The sequence below is a fragment of the Danio rerio genome, chromosome 12 (assembly GCF_052040795.2).
Source record: "Danio rerio strain M-AB ecotype USA chromosome 12, GRCz13ab, whole genome shotgun sequence".
NCBI lineage: Eukaryota > Metazoa > Chordata > Actinopteri > Cypriniformes > Danionidae > Danio > Danio rerio.
In genome coordinates, this window is record NC_141032.1 from 5,094,453 (window position 1) to 5,112,500 (window position 18,048).

General features: G+C 37.9%; 2 protein-coding genes across 19 annotated transcripts in view; one reads left to right on the forward strand and one right to left on the reverse strand.

The window, feature by feature from the left end:
- Nucleotides 1–10,047, forward strand: part of si:dkey-94f20.4 — a 25,957-nt gene extending 15,910 nt beyond the window's left edge. For 2 of the 8 annotated variants that reach the window (XM_087275744.1, XM_087275743.1), the window contains 5 exons: nt 3,981–4,131; nt 5,085–5,180; nt 5,254–5,398; nt 7,498–7,777; nt 8,076–10,047. In XM_087275744.1, the coding sequence (XP_087131870.1) occupies nt 3,981–4,131; nt 5,085–5,180; nt 5,254–5,398; nt 7,498–7,777; nt 8,076–8,205 (802 nt within the window). In that variant the 3' untranslated portion in view covers nt 8,206–10,047. Of the gene's footprint in view, nt 1–3,980; nt 4,132–5,084; nt 5,181–5,253; nt 6,794–7,497; nt 7,778–8,075 lie in introns of all 8 variants that reach the window. The other 6 variants (XR_015503779.1, XR_015503778.1, XR_015503781.1 and 3 more) reach the window with 6 other exon arrangements.
- irf3 (interferon regulatory factor 3) overlaps nt 9,875–18,048 on the reverse strand; it is a 21,254-nt gene continuing 13,080 nt past the window's right edge. For 2 of the 11 annotated variants that reach the window (XR_015503540.1, XR_015503534.1), the window contains exons 8-12: nt 15,232–15,331; nt 14,411–14,688; nt 13,406–13,527; nt 11,569–11,874; nt 9,875–10,625 (exon numbers count right to left, since the gene is read on the reverse strand). Coding sequence is in view for 4 of the 11 variants with exons in the window: in NM_001143904.1 (NP_001137376.1) it covers nt 11,761–11,874; nt 13,406–13,576; nt 14,231–14,252; nt 14,407–14,688; nt 15,232–15,331 (689 nt within the window). In the remaining 7 variants the exon portion in view is untranslated. Of the gene's footprint in view, nt 11,875–13,405; nt 13,577–14,230; nt 14,253–14,406; nt 14,689–15,231; nt 15,332–18,048 lie in introns of all 11 variants that reach the window. The other 9 variants (XM_087275220.1, XM_087275218.1, XR_015503539.1 and 6 more) reach the window with 8 other exon arrangements.

Consider the following 18,048-nt stretch of genomic DNA (forward strand, 5'->3'; position numbering starts at 1 on the left):
TTTTTGAGTAAAGAAAAAAAATTCTACCAATCAGGTCACTTTGAGAAAAAGCGTTCCCATAGTGTGCCTAAAGCGCATCACTCCATGGGTTTATCAATTTCATTGCAATCGTGACACACCAACCTATCTGGCCCAGTTCAGGCCCAGTTATGAGTTATTAACTTGGCTGAGACTTGGCCCAGATATGGTCCCTGTTTGGCCCTTGTCTGGAAGCCAGATTTGGTCTAGTCATGTACCGTAATTCACTGCGGTATGTGGGCCAAGCAAAACCTGATTGTGTGGGCCAGAGCTGGGCCAGAGAAATTTTGCTATGTGGGATTTTAAAGGATAAAAATGGAATAAAAAGTGTACTTAAATGAAGAGCTGCCACAAAAAGGCAATTGACACAGAATAAAACAGGTTGCTCAGGTCTAAAAGACAGAATCAGGGATAACAGCAACAAACATTTTAAAAGAAAGAGAGATACACTCTGTTAAACTCATAAAATGCACATAAAATGCACAGACGTACGTTTAACACCTAAAGGACCGGTGTTGCTGTTTTTATTTATTTCATTATGTTTTTTTGCATCCAACCAAACAGATGGGAGTTGAATTAAAATAGATAGCTAGATTAACATTTTAATAAATGCATAACTTAAATGGTTTAGAGCAGTGCTTCTCAAACTTTTTTCATCAAGTACCACCTCAGAAAAAAAAATTGTCTCTCCAAGTACCCCCATAATAAGCAGTATTGAAATACAGTAAAGTAGTAGGCCCAGTCAAGCAGCTACAGTTTAAAAACAAGGCAGATTAATAAGAATATAATTGTCCGCCACTTTAAACATTATAAATAGTTTGAACATTAACCCTGCACTGTGCTTACATGTACAAAAAAGTCACCATTTAAATTAAAATGTGCTTTCAAAAGTAAAAAATGATAGGTTACTGTGCGTAAAAAGAAAAAAAAATCCTGTACTCCTGTAAAGTGTTAACATATTTATCAACACCTAGAAATATAGGCTACATGTCATCATATTCATGTATAAATCATTTTTGATACATTTGTAGCATGTACATATGACATAATTGATTCCTGCGCATAACACTAGAAGGAAGCTCGCGTACTACAGTTTGAGAACCACTGGTTTAGAATAATGGTTGATTTTTATAAATGCCTGTCATCTATTTGTATACTTTTATTTATTTATGTATTTATTTATTTATTGTTTGTTGTATTGTTTATCTGTTAGAACTCATTGTATTGCTAATGACAGCAAGTGACAGAATTTCTTTTTTTCATTCCAATTACAGCAAATAACTCCTGCAAGTCGTGCAGGATGTGCCGCTTGCTTGATTCCATTGTAAAACCTGTAAGAAATTCCTGCACATATTGTCAATGTGTCCGACAGGATTTTATAATTCCTGGAGGGCGCACAGGGGTACATCGATCCAAGATTCCCCTCTGACCAGCTAAGACCAGGCTGGAAATGGCTGGAAATCAGCCTTGAAATGGCCCAAACCCCTCTAAAACCAGGCTGGTCAACCAGCTAACACCAGTCAACCAGCCTAGACTGGCTTAAGCTGTTTTTTTCAGCAGGGGTATTTTTTTTACTAAACAAACGTATAAGCTTTGGCACCCAGGTGAAAAAAATACCCGCAAATACATTTTTAGTACATTTTTATTTTTTTGTGTTAAATAAAAGTTTGATAGTTTTACACTATAAATATTCTAATTAAAAGTATGTTTACACTTCAGTAGGACTTTAGTACACTTGACAAAAGCATACCAAATACCAGTAATACTTAAATATATTTTTAGTGTACTACAATAAAGTACACTACAGTAAAAACATCCAAAAGAGTTTTATTAGTGTGTTCTTCAAAAGTGTGCTTTAAATGCTTTAAACATCAGTTGATTTTTAGTACACTGTTCACATACTAATCCTAAGTTTAAAATAAGTTAATATATAAAAAATCTATTAGGAATGTATTGTAGTAAAAGTACATTTTCCCAAAAATTGCACTAAAGTACACTTAATGTGAATGCAATATTATCACTAACACTTAAATAGATTTTGAGTGTGGTCATTTTAAGTTTATATTAAACTGACTTTAATAAAAATCTATTAGTAATGTATTGTAGCAGAAGTACATTTTCCCAAAATGTCTTTACATTTCATATATGTGCTGTAATGTTGCATCTTATTTATATTTTTGTGTTCTCGGTTTTTGCTAAGTTTTTGTTCCCTCTCATAAGGTATTTTTGGACTTGTGGTTTATTGCACAAAAAGGTTAAAGTGTTTTGATGAAGCACAGATGCGGTTTTCTTTAAACACATAGTATGCCTTCAAAATATATTCTTTAAATAAATGTTTAGTGTGTTAAAAGCACATTTTAGATCAGCTTCATGGTGTCTCATTATAGCACAGTTGAGTACACTTAGATGTACTTAAGTTTATCTTAAAATGTACTTAATACTAATTTTTAGTACATTGAATACAAAATTAGTTTGGGAAAATAGAGCACTTATAATACAGTATTTAGCACACCTTTTTACAGTTTGTATATTCTTTTAATATATTACTATTATACTTTAAATTAGTCATAAATATATTTAAATGTTTAATAGGGTTCAAGTGTATTTCTAGTTGTAACTAAATATAATTATTTTTAAAATACAGATATAGTGTGTTAAAAGCACATTTTAGTTCACTTTCAAGGTGTCTCAAAATAACACAGTTGAGTACACTTAGATGGTATTAAATTTATCTTAACATATACTTAATACTATCTTTTAGTACATTAAGTACAAAATTAGTGTGTGAAAATAGAGCACTTTTAGTACAGTACTGAAAAGTACACTTTTAGTACTAAGTATACTTAAATAAAGTGCATTTTAGTGCACTTTTTTAACCTGGGTAACATAAGGGAGTTTCTAAAAATGTGAAATCCATGGTAAATTTAAAGTTAAATTGCTACAATCTGTTTTATATTATAACATTTTAGGAATATTTAATTTTGAGTATTTGTAATATAAAATTATTCCAATGGACTTTTATTTATTTTTATCAAATAGGCTATTTAATTCATATGCATGTATTATTATATCTGGTACATGTCTGACAGATTTCCCTCAGCAACACCTGCATCTGATCTGTTTAAAATGAGGAATTAGATTTAAGTATTTCTCTCTCATATGTCTAAATTTGCCAAAACTAGCCTGTGTCAACCTGACCAGTTTCACAGAAAGCACGGCCTCTTCCTTTTTTTTTCTGTCTGATAGCTTTCCTCTCATTCTCATCTCGTCCATCTCAGTGATGGGTAATCTTCTCCACCTCACAAAAAATATAATAAAACATTAATATAATTATAACATAAATATAATCATATAGTCTAATGCCTTTTTTAATAAAAATAAATGCAAATGAAGTACCTACTCGAAAAGTGTGTGATTTTTCTTTTCTTTATAATGAAATATGTAATAACTTAATATCCCTGCGTGGGTTTCCTCCGGGTGCTCCGGTTTCCCCCACAGTCCAAAGACATGCGGTACAGGTGAATTGGGAAGGCTAAATTGTCTGTAGTGTATGAGTGTGGATGTTTCCCAGAGATGGGTTGCGGCTGGAAGAGAATCTGCTGCGTAAAAACATGCTGGATAAGTTGGTGGTTCATTCCGCTGTGGCGACCCTGGATTAATAAAGGGACTAAGCCGACAAGAAAATGAATGAATAACTTAATAACTGTAATAAACATCTAACAACAATTTCTGAAAAATAAAATAAAATAAAAATGAAAGTATATTTACAGTGCACAATCACAGGTATAAACATATATTTTTTAAATAGATTTAAAAAAAAATAATAATAATAAAACATTGTTTAAACTGATAAATTTTACATTCATGGCGACTTTGAAATCTCTTAAAATTGATTCCAGGGTTTGACGACCCTTAAAAAACTGGTCAGTTTTCGAGCTCAGATCTCTTTGTGTTATTTTCAGGCATGCAGCCAACACTCTGTCCGCTCTCCCGCTCAGCTGTCTAGATGTTCTGGTGTGTGTCCCCCTGGCTCCAGACTCACACCAGATCAATGGAGCCAACATGGACTGTGTGCACAACCTGCTCACATACATGGAGAGAAAGCTGGAGCAGGTAAAGACACAGGGAAGGGATTAAATAAGGAATGAAAGAAACGAAAGATATTAATCGATATACTGTATTAAAAGACTGCACACAGGGAAATCATAATGTCTTCAGAAGCTTACTAGAAGCTTACCAAATACAAGTGAACACTAATATACAATGGCGACGGAGTGGTGCAGTAGGGAGTGCTGTTGCCTCACAGCAAGAAGGTCGCTGGGCGCTGGTTCGAACCTCGGCTCAGTTGGCGTTTCTGTGTGGAGTTTGCATGTTCTCCCTGCGTTCGCGTGGGTTTCCTCCGGGTGCTCTGGTTTCCCCCACAGTCCAAACACATGCGGTACAGGTGAATTGGGTAGGCTAAATTGTCTGTAGTGTATGAGTGTGTGTGTGTGGATGTTTCCCAGAGATGGGTTGTGGTTGGAAGGGCATCCGCTACGTAAAAACTTGCTGGATAAGTTGGCAGTTCCTTCCGCTGTGGCGACCCCGGATTAATAAAGGGACTAAGCTGACAAGAAATGAGTGAATAATTTTACTTGGGTTTAGTACCTGATTTATTGCCAGATTTATTTACTTATTTTGCATTTAAATCTGATCTTTAATAGTATTTAATGCTCCATGGATAAAAAAATCGATATGATATGACCCCTTAAACTCCCCTTGTTCATGTTGGTTTCCCCCTTAGCACAAAGACATGAGCTATAGGTGAATTGGATGAACTAAATTGGCCGTAGTGTATGAGTGTGTGTGTTAAAGTGTATGGGTGTTTCCCAGTACTGGGTTGTGGATGGAAAGGCACCTGCTGAGTGAAACATATCCGGAAATAGTTGGTGGTTCATTCCTCTGTGGCGACCCCTGATAAATAAGTGACTAAGCCAAAGGAAAACGAATGAATGACCCGCTTAAATCAGGTTTAATTGTTCATGATGGCGTTTGCTCATAGCTAATGTGTTTTCTAACCCATACAGGGTGAGAAGGTGAAGGAGAGACTGACCCCAGTGCTGAACTTGCTGGCCGAATGCTCCAGAGCTCACAGAGACACCAGACTCTACCTCAGACAACAGGCATGGCCACCGGTTCAGATTAGCAGTGTTGTCTGATTGTATTGTGCCAAACTGAGTGTGTTTTCCTGTGCAGATTTTGCCTCCGCTAAAAGACGCCAGCACTAAACCTGAGAAGGGAAGCACCATGAGGAATCGTCTGGTCAGACTGATGACCCATCTGGACACGGAGCTCAAACACTGCGCTGCTGATCTGCTCTTTGTGCTGTGCAAAGAGAACGGTACTGACAACAAACACACGCTGTTTCAGGAGTCACAGATGACTTTAATTAAGTTAGGGATAAAGTACATCCTGGAGGTTGTTATCAGAGAATAAATCCAGACAGGTTTCAAGAAGCGGAGCACTGTTGTATAAGACTGAAGGGCTTCATTCTGTGAAAACAATCATCCTGGATTTCCTTTATCCTGCTTATTACAGGGCTACTTGCCACAAGACATAAAAATTAGACAGAAAACATTGTTCTGAGCCTCAATAGTTGATGAACTCTTTAATTAAACGGAAAGCTGACCAAACTGAAAACAGCTAATGGAGGATACACTAATCTGTGCATTTTTCCGTCATAAGATGGCGCCAAAAAGTCAAAAACCCAAAGCTGACAGAAACTAAACCGGCTGAATACAGTATACACTAACTTGCGTATTAATCTTTCACAAGATGGCGCCAAATAGGCAAAAACTGGTGTGACAGACAAGCAGACAGATATGAATGTGGAAGTATGTGTATGGATTTGTTCATATTCACTGACAGTCAAAGAGATTCGAAGGATTGAAAGTAAAGATCTGCGCAGGACTACATTTTCAATCCCGCTCCCGCTAGGTTTTAGCCCGAACCCGACCGCTCCCGCTTATATTCAGCATTTGCTGTCCCGCTGTCCGACCCGCCCCGTCCGTTCCTGCTAACGGACAGGAGGAGAACAAAACCGAAAACTACCCAGCTATACAGAGTCCAGACAGCCTATAACACGCTGTCTGAATAAACACACACACACATAAGCACCAAGCAAGTGACACACACACATAGGCATCACGCTCTGTCTCTCATTCACACACACACGCACACACAGACAGCACAAAGCTCTCTCTCATTCGCGCACACATGCACACGCACACACAGCAACCAACAAGCTAAACCAAGCAAACCGCTGTCTCATTCACACACATACATACGCGTGCTCACTCGCTTGGGAGTCGGGAGCGAAATTGTTAGATTGGCTGCTCCCGTCCAAAATTAAACCAGTTACCGACTGTATTCGGAAATGTATTCCCATGCTGCAGAAATCTGGCCGGGTCCCGCGGCTCTACCGCGGGAGCGGCGGGAGCTGACTAGACTTCTGCGGACCGCTAGTTCGAAGTTCTTGGATGAGCCTGTGTTATTTAGCTGTTGTTATCTAAGAAAAAGCTTCATATGAATGCAGTTTAACCACTGAAGTCACATAGAATGATTTTACAAGGTTTTTGGTTTCTTTTCGGAACTTTGAATGTTCGTTGCTTGTCTATGGATGACGAGGTAGCACTCAGATTTCATCTAAAATATCTTGTTTTCTGATGATGAACGAAGATCTCGGGAGATTGGGACTATATGAGGTCGCATAATTGATCAGAATTTTCTTTATTAGGTGAACTAACTGTTAATTAGGCGACATGGTGGCTCAGTGGTTAGCACTGTCGCTTCACATTGAGAAGGTCACTGGTTTGAGTCCCTACTGGGTCAGATGGCATTTGACCAGTTGGTGTGGGCTCCCTCTGGGTGCTCCGATTTCCTTCACAGTACAAAGACATGCACTACAGGAGAACTGGAATAACTAAATTGGCTTATGAGTTTGTGTGTATGAGAGGGTATGGGTGTTTCCCAGTACTGGGTTGCAGCTAGAAGGGCATCCGCTGTGTAAAACATATGCTGGATAAGTTGTCCGTTCATTCCGCTGTGGTGTCCCCTGATGAATAAAGGGACTAAGCTGAAGGAAATGAAATTGGCCGTAGTGTATGTGTGTGAATGAGTGTGTTTGGGTGTTTCCCATTACTGGGATGCAGCTGGAAGGACATCTGCTTTGTAAAACATATGCTGGATAAGTTGGCGGTTCATTCTGCTGTGGTGACCCCTGATGAATAAAGGGACTAAGCTGGAGGAATTTAAATTGTCCATGAGTGTGAATGAGTGAATATGGTGTTTCCCAGTATTGGGTTGCAGCTGGATGGGCATCCGCTGTGTAAAACATGTTTTGGATAAGTTGGCGGTTCATTCCACTGTGTTGACCCCTAATGATTAAGGGACTAAGCCGAAGGGAATGAACTAACCATTTGATTTTTTGCTCGACACCAGTGAGGCGTTTCGTCAAGTACACTGGATACGGAAATGCCGCCGGGCTTCTGGCCACAAGAGGTCTGCTCGGAGGTCAAAGGTCATCAGCCTCTTCATCAGGCACACGTTACTCCAGCGATTCAGACTCGGACACGGAGGAGTACCGGCAGATTAAAGACAAGGTGAACCCAGTGACGGGACAGGTGGAGGAGGAGCAGCACAACCCCATGGAGGGAATGACGGAGGAGGAGAAAGAGGAGGAGGCGCACCGGCTCATCAGCCTCTTCAGCAAACTCTCCAAGTCAGAATTAGAATTATTTTGATTAAAAATGAACCAAAACTAATTATTGAGCAAATACACGAGTCAGTGTTTAAAGCCTTTTCAAAGAATTATTATTAAGAAAATAGTGGGGTATTTTGAGCTGAAACCACATACACTCTTGTAAAAAAGGGGCATAAGAGGTCCCCTTTAAAGAAACTGAATAATTAAAAGAATATAAAAGAAAGAAAATAAAACACAGATCAAATCAATTGTTTCAGTTTTTCCAGAAGGATCCTTTGTTAGGTTCTCAAACCTTCTTGTGTTTTTTCTTAAACAGGGATAATGTGATTCAGCCGATGGGACTGAATAAAGAGGGTCTGCTGGTGCCGCTGTCCGAGCTCAGAGATCTGTCCATGGAGGAGAAAGAATCAGAAGAGGATCCGGACGACCTGGAGAACGTGGAGTAGATGAAGCCGACAGAACTGACTGGATCAAAACATTTAGCAGATCAACAGCTTAACTCGAAAAACACACACTTAACATTTACCTGGATATATAGTCCAGTAATTCATATCAAAAAGGTTTGTGGTAAGTAAAACATAACTCTTATAAATACTTTTATTGAGCCAGGATTCTTTACAGTTATCAAAAGTGACATTAAGGACATCTATAATATTACAAAAGATCCCTTTTTCAGACAGACGCTGTTCTCTTAGAGCAAAGAATCCTAAATACACAGTAATAGATGCTGCGTTCAACACAATCAATACACTACAGCCAATTTAGCTTATTCAATTCTCCTATAGCGCATGTGTTTGGACTACAGAGGACACTGGAGCACCAGAAGGTAACCCACATTGACACGGGGAGAACATGCAAACTCCACACAGAAATGCCAAATGACCCAGCCGGGACTTGAACCAGCAACCTTTTTGCTGTGAGACAACAGTGCTAACCACTAAGCCACTGTGTCACCAAGGTAACTTATTCATTCATTCATTCATTTTCGGCTTAGTTCCTTTAATAATCCGGGGTCGCCACAACGGAATGAATCGCCAACTTATCCAGCATATGTTTTACGCAGCGGATGCCCTTCCAGCTGCAACCCATCACTGGAAACACCCTTACACTCTCATACACAGACACACACACACACAACATTCAATTTTAGGTTACCCAATTCTTCTATAGCGCATGTGTTTGGACTGTGGGGGAAACCGGAGCATCCGGAGGAAAACCACACCAACATGGGGAGAACATGCAAACTCCACAGAGAAGTCCAACTGACCCAGCCGGGACTCAAACCAGTGACTTTTTTGCTGTGAGGCGACAGTGCTAACCACTGAGCCACCGTGTCACCAAGTTAGCATATCAGTTTTTACAAATTTAAGTGAAACCCCCCAAATATCATGTTGTTTCAGCTCATTTTAAATAAGTAGTCTGAACAAACAGCTAACATTATTTTCCTGGAGTGGATGATCTATTAGACCACAGGTGTCAAACTCTGTTCCAAAAGGGCCGCAGCTCTGCACAGTTTAGTTCCAACCCTAATTAAACACACCTGATCAAACTAATTGAGTCCTTCAGGCTTGTTTGAGACCTACAGGTAAGTGTGTTGGAGCAGGGTTGGAACTAAACTGTGCAGGGCTTCGGCCCTCCAGGAATTGAGTTTGACACCCCTGTATTAGAACAATGAGCATCTGACACGGACAGTAGGACTGGAGTAACTCAGGAATAATATACAAGTTAATATTAATAAATATAGTACATTTATTAATTCAGTGACTCACAACAAGCAACAATTTACAGTAAGAACTTCAGGTGAGCAGAAAAGACTTCTTTAAATGATGAACGATACCTTATATTAAAATAAGAAGTCATGAATTGATTAGTTTGTGCATTTAAAATGTGATGTAAACACTGTTCTTTAAATGTCGTTTTGAATGTTGATTCGGTGTTTGGTTTTCTGTGAATGTACAATCACACAAACAGTGTGTGTCAGTTTAATGTAAGTTAGACAGGAAGCTCCCCCCATCTGTAAAATCTCCCTTATGTGTTGAGTTAATAAATGTATGACCAAGTTCCGTCGACTCACTGAACAGACCCGACTCAAATGATTCACTCACTCACTCATCATGGTTTGTAAATGAAATTATTTGTTAGAACAAAGCATAACAAGTTCAATATTTACAGTTTTACAGAAAACCCCTAAAACCCCCTGACAGGATTTACATGACTGGAAATCATCATGCTGATATTGTGCCATAGACGTTGAAAAAGCAAAAGAAATAAGAAACAACAAGAAAACAGGTCCACACACCAAATAAACACAATTTACATTATAAGAAATATATAAAAAATCATTAAATCAGAGAAGAGTCGTAGTGCAAAAACAGAACGAACACGGCACATGAGACTTTTAGCTTTTACAGTTCAGGTCTGAATTATTACCCTCCTGTTAGATTTGAATTCTTTTATATTTTCTCCAATTTCTGTTTAACGGAGAGATTTTGAACACATTTATAAGCAGAATAGTTTTAACGCATTTCTAATAACTGATTTTCATGGAGATCCGAAAGGGAGGTGACGGTGGGGAAAAAAAATGGGTGGGTGAAAAAAAACAGAGGAAAATATATATCTTTTAAAAAGGTTTTTGCATTCCCTTGCAAAACTGTTTTTCCACAAACACTTCCTGTTCATTTTAAAAATGTCAACCCTCCTGTTTTTGCCGGGATTCTCCCGTATTTTACCATTCTGTCCTGCTATCATCCTGTCATTAAGTATTTTCCCATATTTCTTGTGTATTTTTAATCTTGAAAGCATGCTGAAATGAATATAAAATGTCTGCATTCACTTTCTTTCCATTTAAGCTGTGTCAATCATCACCCTTCATATGCAACCTCTAAATCAGCGAATGCATGTATACGCACGCGCTCCATATCATAAACTGATCCCAGATCAGCTTCTGGACATGCCATTTGAAGAGGACCGAAATTGCAGGACACTTTGGGATTTGACTGTGTTTAAACAAACAAATACTCTTAATAATATGAAAACATGTCTGTGCTGCATGTCTGATTTTAAACGCAACTAATTTCCTCTTAAATGAAACAGTTTCTAAAGTATTGCAATGCCCTCATTATAGACCTGTGCAATCTTACAGAGACATGCCTCTGTTATCAAAGGAAACAAAACGAGAGATTCATTTGCTGCTCCTCACTTGTTTGATAACAGAGGTGTCACTTTAAATGGTGTGTACAGAAGCTGATCTGGGATCAGTTTATCATTTGGAGCGCATCCGTATACATGCATTTGCTGATTCAGAGGTTGCATATGAAGGGTGATGATTGACGCACAGCTTTAATGGAAAGAAAGTGAATGCAGACATTTATATATTCATTTCAGCGTGCTTTCAAGATTAAAAATAGATGAGAACTATGAGTAAATACTTAATGATAGGGCGATAGCAGGATAGGATGATAAAATACTGGAGAATGAAGTAAACAGGAAGTGTTTGTGCAGTTTTGCGAGGGAATGCAAACACTTAAAAATGGATATTTTCTTATCACAATGTTCTACTAGATTTTTTTTTATTATTGTTAAAATATTGGTTTAGGGGGGCCAATAATAATGACCATGAAATGTGTTTTAAAAATTAAAAACAGATTTTATTTCACTCAAAATAAAACTTAAATTATTAAAAAATTATTATCATTAAAATTAAAATTATTAAAAATGATTAAAAAATAAAACAAAATAAGACTTTTTTCCAGCATAAAGAAATATTGTAGTAAGTACTGTGAAAAATGCCTTGCTCCATTAAACATCACTTTGAAAAAGAATAAATATTTGACAGGAGGGTGAATCATTTTGCTTTTAACTGTATATGAACTAGTAAACTGAACTACTGAACCACTGATTAATCTCCTGTAGCCAAAGTCTGCTTCTCACACCTTGAATAAATATGGTTTACCACAGATTCGCTCACCACAGTGTAAACAGGTTAACCCAGGAGGTTGTTTTTAGCAGAGCTCCATCATTTGCTCCAGGGAAAGCTGCAGCTCGTCTGACTGCAGTGAAGACGCTCCTTGTTCAACAGCCATAGACTTCAAAAACTCCAGTGCGGTCAGATTAACCTGAGCAGATGAGAAAGAAACATGCAAATCAGTCATGATGCACTTTTTACATACAGTTAGAGTTTGTTGGAAATTATTCACCCTCTTGTAAATCTTTTTTAAATATTTCCAAAATGCTGTTTAACAGAGCAAGGAAATTTTCACAGCATGTCTAATAATATTTTTTCTTCTGAAGAAAGTCTTAATTGTTTTATTTCGGCTAGAATTAAAGCAGTTTTTATTTTTTAAACACCATTTTAGGGACAATATTATTAGCCCCTTTAAGCTGTATATTTTCCGATAGTCTACAGAACAAACCATCATAACTCGTCTAATTACCCTTATGCCTAGTTTAGACTGTGTGATTTTAGCCCCGATTTTGGCTCGCCGACAGGTTTTGAGAAATCGCCGACAAATGCCTGAAATCACAGGCAAATCGCTGCTCGTGCACGTGAGTGACAATCACACAGTATGAACTTTCAAAGACGTGATCTGAGAGAATCGCTGATGAGTCGCCGATGCCTGTAATATATTTGTCATTCTAAATATCTGGAGCTGTCGGTGATTCAAATCATGCCGTGTGAATTGAGTTTTGACTGAAAATAACATCAGCCATCACCTACAGCCAATGAGAGAGCAGCTTTTACTTGTGCGTGTGTGTGTGTATACCTGCTGCAGGCCAGCGGGAGGCTGGGGGAGAAGTTAAAAGCGCTCTTTTTCTGTTTATTTGGACCCACGAAATGGAGGAAAAACTAGTGGAGGTTTGACAGGACTCAGGAGCAACTGTGTCTGTTTGACGTTTCATACAGAAAGAAATTAGTTTATTATCAACGTTGAGGAGAAATGGCTAATTCCCTTTAAACCCAGGTGAGCAAACATGTACATGTTCTACCCCATTAAAGGCTTCTTTCTCATTATGTAGTTAATAACAAAATATATACTACATGTTTTTGGCTGTGAGACGTAGTTTGGATGAAGTTGTCGGCGATTCTTTCTATAGTAAAGTCATGCAATGTGAAAGTCCCTGTCGCCGATCCATCTTGCAGTGTAAACAAAGCAGCGACGAAACGCTAGCCCAGATAGTCATGCAGTGTGAAAACATCTGTAACACGACAACTTTGAAAATCATGCAGTCTGAACTCGGCATAACCTGCCTAGTTAACCTAACTAACCTAGGTAAGCCTTTAAATGTCACTTTAATCTGTATAGAAGTGTCTTGAAAATATATATGTCCCTGCGTCTGTGTGTTTGTTTTGCCTCTGTGAATATCAGCATATATGGAAGCTCCCATTTCTATGCAAAACCTTCCCTCATTCCCTCCCCCGACACTCCCACCTAAACAGAGCTGGACACGCCCACTTTTCTGACTTTTTCAACGCTAGAGGTGTGAAAACACCCTGTTTAGACAGGCAGGTTTCGTGGCCTTTGAAGCTCCTGAAAGGAACATTTTATTCCAAAATAAAAGTGAAAAAGAGCACAGCCAAAACGATCAACAAAACCAAAAGACATAAACGTCCATAAGGACGCAAAAGGAAAAATGACCAATCCTGACCTCAATCATGATGAGTTTCTTCTCCCAAGGCTTCATTTTAGGGTCTGGCCACTTCTCCCCCAGGAAGAAGTAAAGAGTGCAAGAAGGAGATTCACCTCCTGTCTGAATAAACTGCATCAAACCTACAGAACGATACACCATCAGACATCCATGTTTATTGAGATCGACCTCCTTAAAGGGACAGTTCAGCCAAAATATATAATATGTAAGGCAGGGCATGAGTGGGACTCCTTTTTCAGCCCTGGAGTTTCTAGCTTAAGACCGGCCCACCACGACTGACTTTATTAAAATAACGTCTTTTCCAATTCAGTTTCTAATGACACTACCACGTCTTTTTCAAGAAAACAGCTGCTTTAGAACTTCAAATGTTCAACAACTCTGACAGTATTATATGTCTTAATAAAAATTAAAATAATAATAATTACATAGGTGAGGTTCAAACTCGGGTTGGCAGCATTGTAACGCAACGTGCTGACCAGTGGACCACAACGGCACTGTGACGCTGGTGTGTTTATTTACTGATGTAGTGATTTATTGATGTAGTGAATCATCAGATTTTCATTGAGCAGGTGTAATATTCATTAATATTAATTATTCGAATTCTTATATTCACTAAGGGGCTGCTGTTTGGGGTCGAATGATAGTTACATCATCATGAACCTGCAAGTGCAGCATTTTGCTCACGGGGCTGCGAGAAAATAAATAAAAATAGCGAAGCTGCGGCAAAATAATGAACAAAAAGAGTGAGGCTATGGTCAAATGAATAATTAAATGAAAAAAGTGCTACTGCTGAGAGTGCAAGCAGCTAGAGACACCGGCCCTCACGGCCAAAAAATTGACCGGCCTACTGGGATTTCTCCCGGTCCTCCCGATTAGCCAATCCGTGCCTGATATAAGGATTGGAACAACTTGAGGGTGTGTAAATAGTTGTGATTTTTTGGTGAACTGTGCCTTTAATAATAAGCATGCTGTTTACCTAAATGGGATAAATGTAATATGACCCACCTGAAATGTAATCTTTCATGAGGTAAATGGGTTGAGGTGTGTTTTTGGACAGTTCTCTGGGTGTTTGGCTTCTTTCATGCTTGCACAGACCCCAGTAGATCCTGCTGGACCCCCAACGGTGACCGTGAATCACTCCGTCTGATCTCCGAATCTCCAGACCACCCAGATTATCCAGAATATCATTAGTAAGCCTGGTCTGCATTTGATCCGGCATTCCTTCAGCTGGAGGAAGAGTGACCACTGGGAGACCCGCACCATCCTGCAGGCCTGACTCATCCCTGCAAGAGTAGAGTATATGGTTAAAGGGATAGTTTAGACAAAAATGAAAAGTTTTTCAAAGTGTTTCATTCTGTTGAACACAAAGGAAGACACTGTGAAGAATGCTGGAGTTGAAAAAACTGCCGTTGACATTTTGTTCCTACACTCTCAGAAATGAAGGTACAAGATCTGTCACTGGGGCAGCACCTTTTCAGAAGGTACTTATTTGTACCCCAAGAGTCTTTAGTAGTCCCTCAAAGGTATATATCAGTACCCAAATGTACCTAAAATGTACCTTTGAGGTACCAATAGGGACTCTTCAGGTACAAATATGTACCTTTTGAAAAGGTACTGCCCCAGTGACAGATCTTGTGTCTTCATTTCTGAGAGTGTACTATTGATGCCAACAGCTGCACTTTCCACCCAACATTCTTCAAAATATCTTCCTTTGTGTTCAACAGAAGAAGGAATCTCATTTAAGGCTAAAGTGTGCCTTCACTATTCATCAAGCATGAGCCTGTGATGTAAATGTAAAGAGCGGTCATAAAATCATGAAAACCAACATGTTTCTGTGGTACATCAGTCTGAAACCAGAGTCGTTCTCCACCAACTGCTCCATCACCATTTTCCCTTTATAATAAACCTTGATCCGAAAAAATGTCGCTGTGAAGGAGAAAGACATATGATAATCAGACACACTGCATCACTGTATTGCACTGCATAATTTTTAACTGTACAATCTTGGCTGCTTTAGGCCCATCATGGATAGAAACATATACAATTAAAGCACCAGTATCACTGTGGTTACTTATATACATTAATAATAGCATGTGAGCTGAGTTCCTTCACACAAATGAAACTCAAATTTCAGCTTTCCCTTCTTTTTATCTTCAATATAATTTCCCAGTGTATCCTTCTTACTTTTACAGGTGAAAACAAAAACAAAAAAATGTCTTGTATACCAATTTCAGCTAATCGAAAACAGTCTGTTGAGAGTCCGGAATATCTGTCCTTTTTTCCAAACATCTTTCAAAACATTGAGTGTGTTGCAAGTGGTGGAAAGAGTACTGGAAAGTCATACTCAAGTAAAAGTGCCATTACTTGCCTAAAAATGTAGTGCATAAAGCATCTGCAGTAAATATTAGTCAAAGTATGAGTAAAAAGTAGCCCTTTCAAATGTATTCAAGAGTAGTGAGTATTACACTAAAAAGTTGATGCATTTACGTGTAATTTGTGGATGTGTGTAAACGTAACATTCTGTAGTGCACTTACTCAACTGTTACCAATAAGTGTGTAATGTCGAACACTTCACGCACTCAATGGACTCACGTAGCAAAAGGAAGCTATCGGGCACTGAGGTTGGATTTCTTGGTAGCACTTTATAATAACTACACAATGTGAATCATTTATTAAGCATTACAGCTGCTGATGCAAACGCTCTATTCTTGACTAATAAGCACCTATAAAATGTGCTTAATGATTATATATTCATACTTTGTTAATAAATATTTTTTCATTGCTAAATTAAGTGTTGCATCAATTACAAACCAGATATTTGAGAGTAGTTGGTGGTTTTTAAAGATCATTCAGAATGAGTTAGTAAATGATTAATAAATTATTCAAATTAGCATTTTTATATCTTATTTTTCAGGCATTTACTAATAGTTTATTTGTATGTTAATAAATGCTTTATTACCTCACCTTCATCCAGTTTTGTGACCTAATCTAAAGTGAGGACTATTTATGCGCTATAAATCTCTTATAAATGACAATTAAAGGCTCGGTTAAATTCTAAACAGAAAATAAACGACTTTATTAATTTCTATTAATTTAAAGATGCACAAATGAAACTGATTTAAATGAAAAATAAATCTTTGCAATCTGTACTAAAATAAAATTATTGTGCAGTTTAAACATCGCTAACTTTGAAATGTTGTATCATTATTGACCCTCCCTAAGAGTTAAAGTATACATTAATTGTATTTTTTGCAAAGATGAATTGTTTACTTGATACTGAGCCTTCAACTGTCATTTATAAGGGATTTCTAAAGCAGGGGTCACCAACATGGTGCCTGCGGGCACCAGGTTGCCCGCGAGGATCACATAAGTTGCCCGTGAACCTGTTATAAAATTAGCTTACCATAGCACCACATACAAGTAAGCTGCATCTAATATTTGTTTTAGCTATTCTTTTTAAATCACACTTGCATTGGTTGATATTTATCTGTTTCCAATCATTGTTGACAACTATTGTGAGAAATCATTAACATGATCAGTGTCTTCACATAGATGAATATCATTAATTATTAATAACATATAATTAAAAGTAAACTGAGCAAATTTGTTATTAGGAAGTGTGTATCAAACTGGTAGCCCTTCACATTAAACGATATCCAAGAAGTAGCTCTCAGTTTCCAATAGGTTGGTGACCCCTGTTCTAAAGCATAAATAGTCCTCACTTTAGATTAGATTAGGTAAATTGAGTTTATAAAGCATTTATTAACATACATAGTAACTATTAGTGTATGCCTGAATAATACAATATATAAATGTTGAGTTAAATCATTTATTAACCGTTTCCTAACTCCTTTTGAATTATCCTAAAAGCCCTCAACTACTCTACTCTAAACTGTTTACTAACATATATTAATGTAGAGTTATTGCTTAACAAATAATGAATTCAACATTTGCTAATGCTTAATAGATGATTCATAGTGTATAGTTATTATAAAGCGTTACCAATTTCTTTTCTTTATTTTGCACTGTGAAAACAAAATTCTTCAAAATAAGTAATCATACCACCTCCAAAATGATGACTGTTCATGCATTTATGCTAGGTGGTAGTTTGGTATTTATTTTATTATTTGACAACTGTTAATGCATGGGAAACGATTTCAATTTTATTTACTAAAAAAAAGCATTGGGTTCCGTTTGGGACGACACTACACTCTACACTACATAGTTAAGTGTGTAAGTTTATAGTGTATAAGTATGACAGTCCTGTGACAAATCCAAGTCACACCAAGGCAGAACAAACAGCAACATATTTCAACAAACAGCAACATATTTTCACCTGCGTAATATCACCCATCTCCGCCCTTCTCTCACAACTAATAACACAGCAATTCTTATCCACGCATTAGTTACTTCACGTCTTTCTGGACTTCCTTCCAAACTTCTCCATAAACTCCAACTGGTTCAGAACCATGCAGCTCGTGCCATCTCACGAGCACATCACACCACTCCTCTATCAGCTTCATTGTCTTCCAGTAAAGTGTCGTATTGATTTTAAAGTATTACTTCTAACTTTCAAGGCACTTCATAATCTCGCTCCTCAATATCTCACTGAACTTCTCCATTTCTACACCCCCTCTCGTACC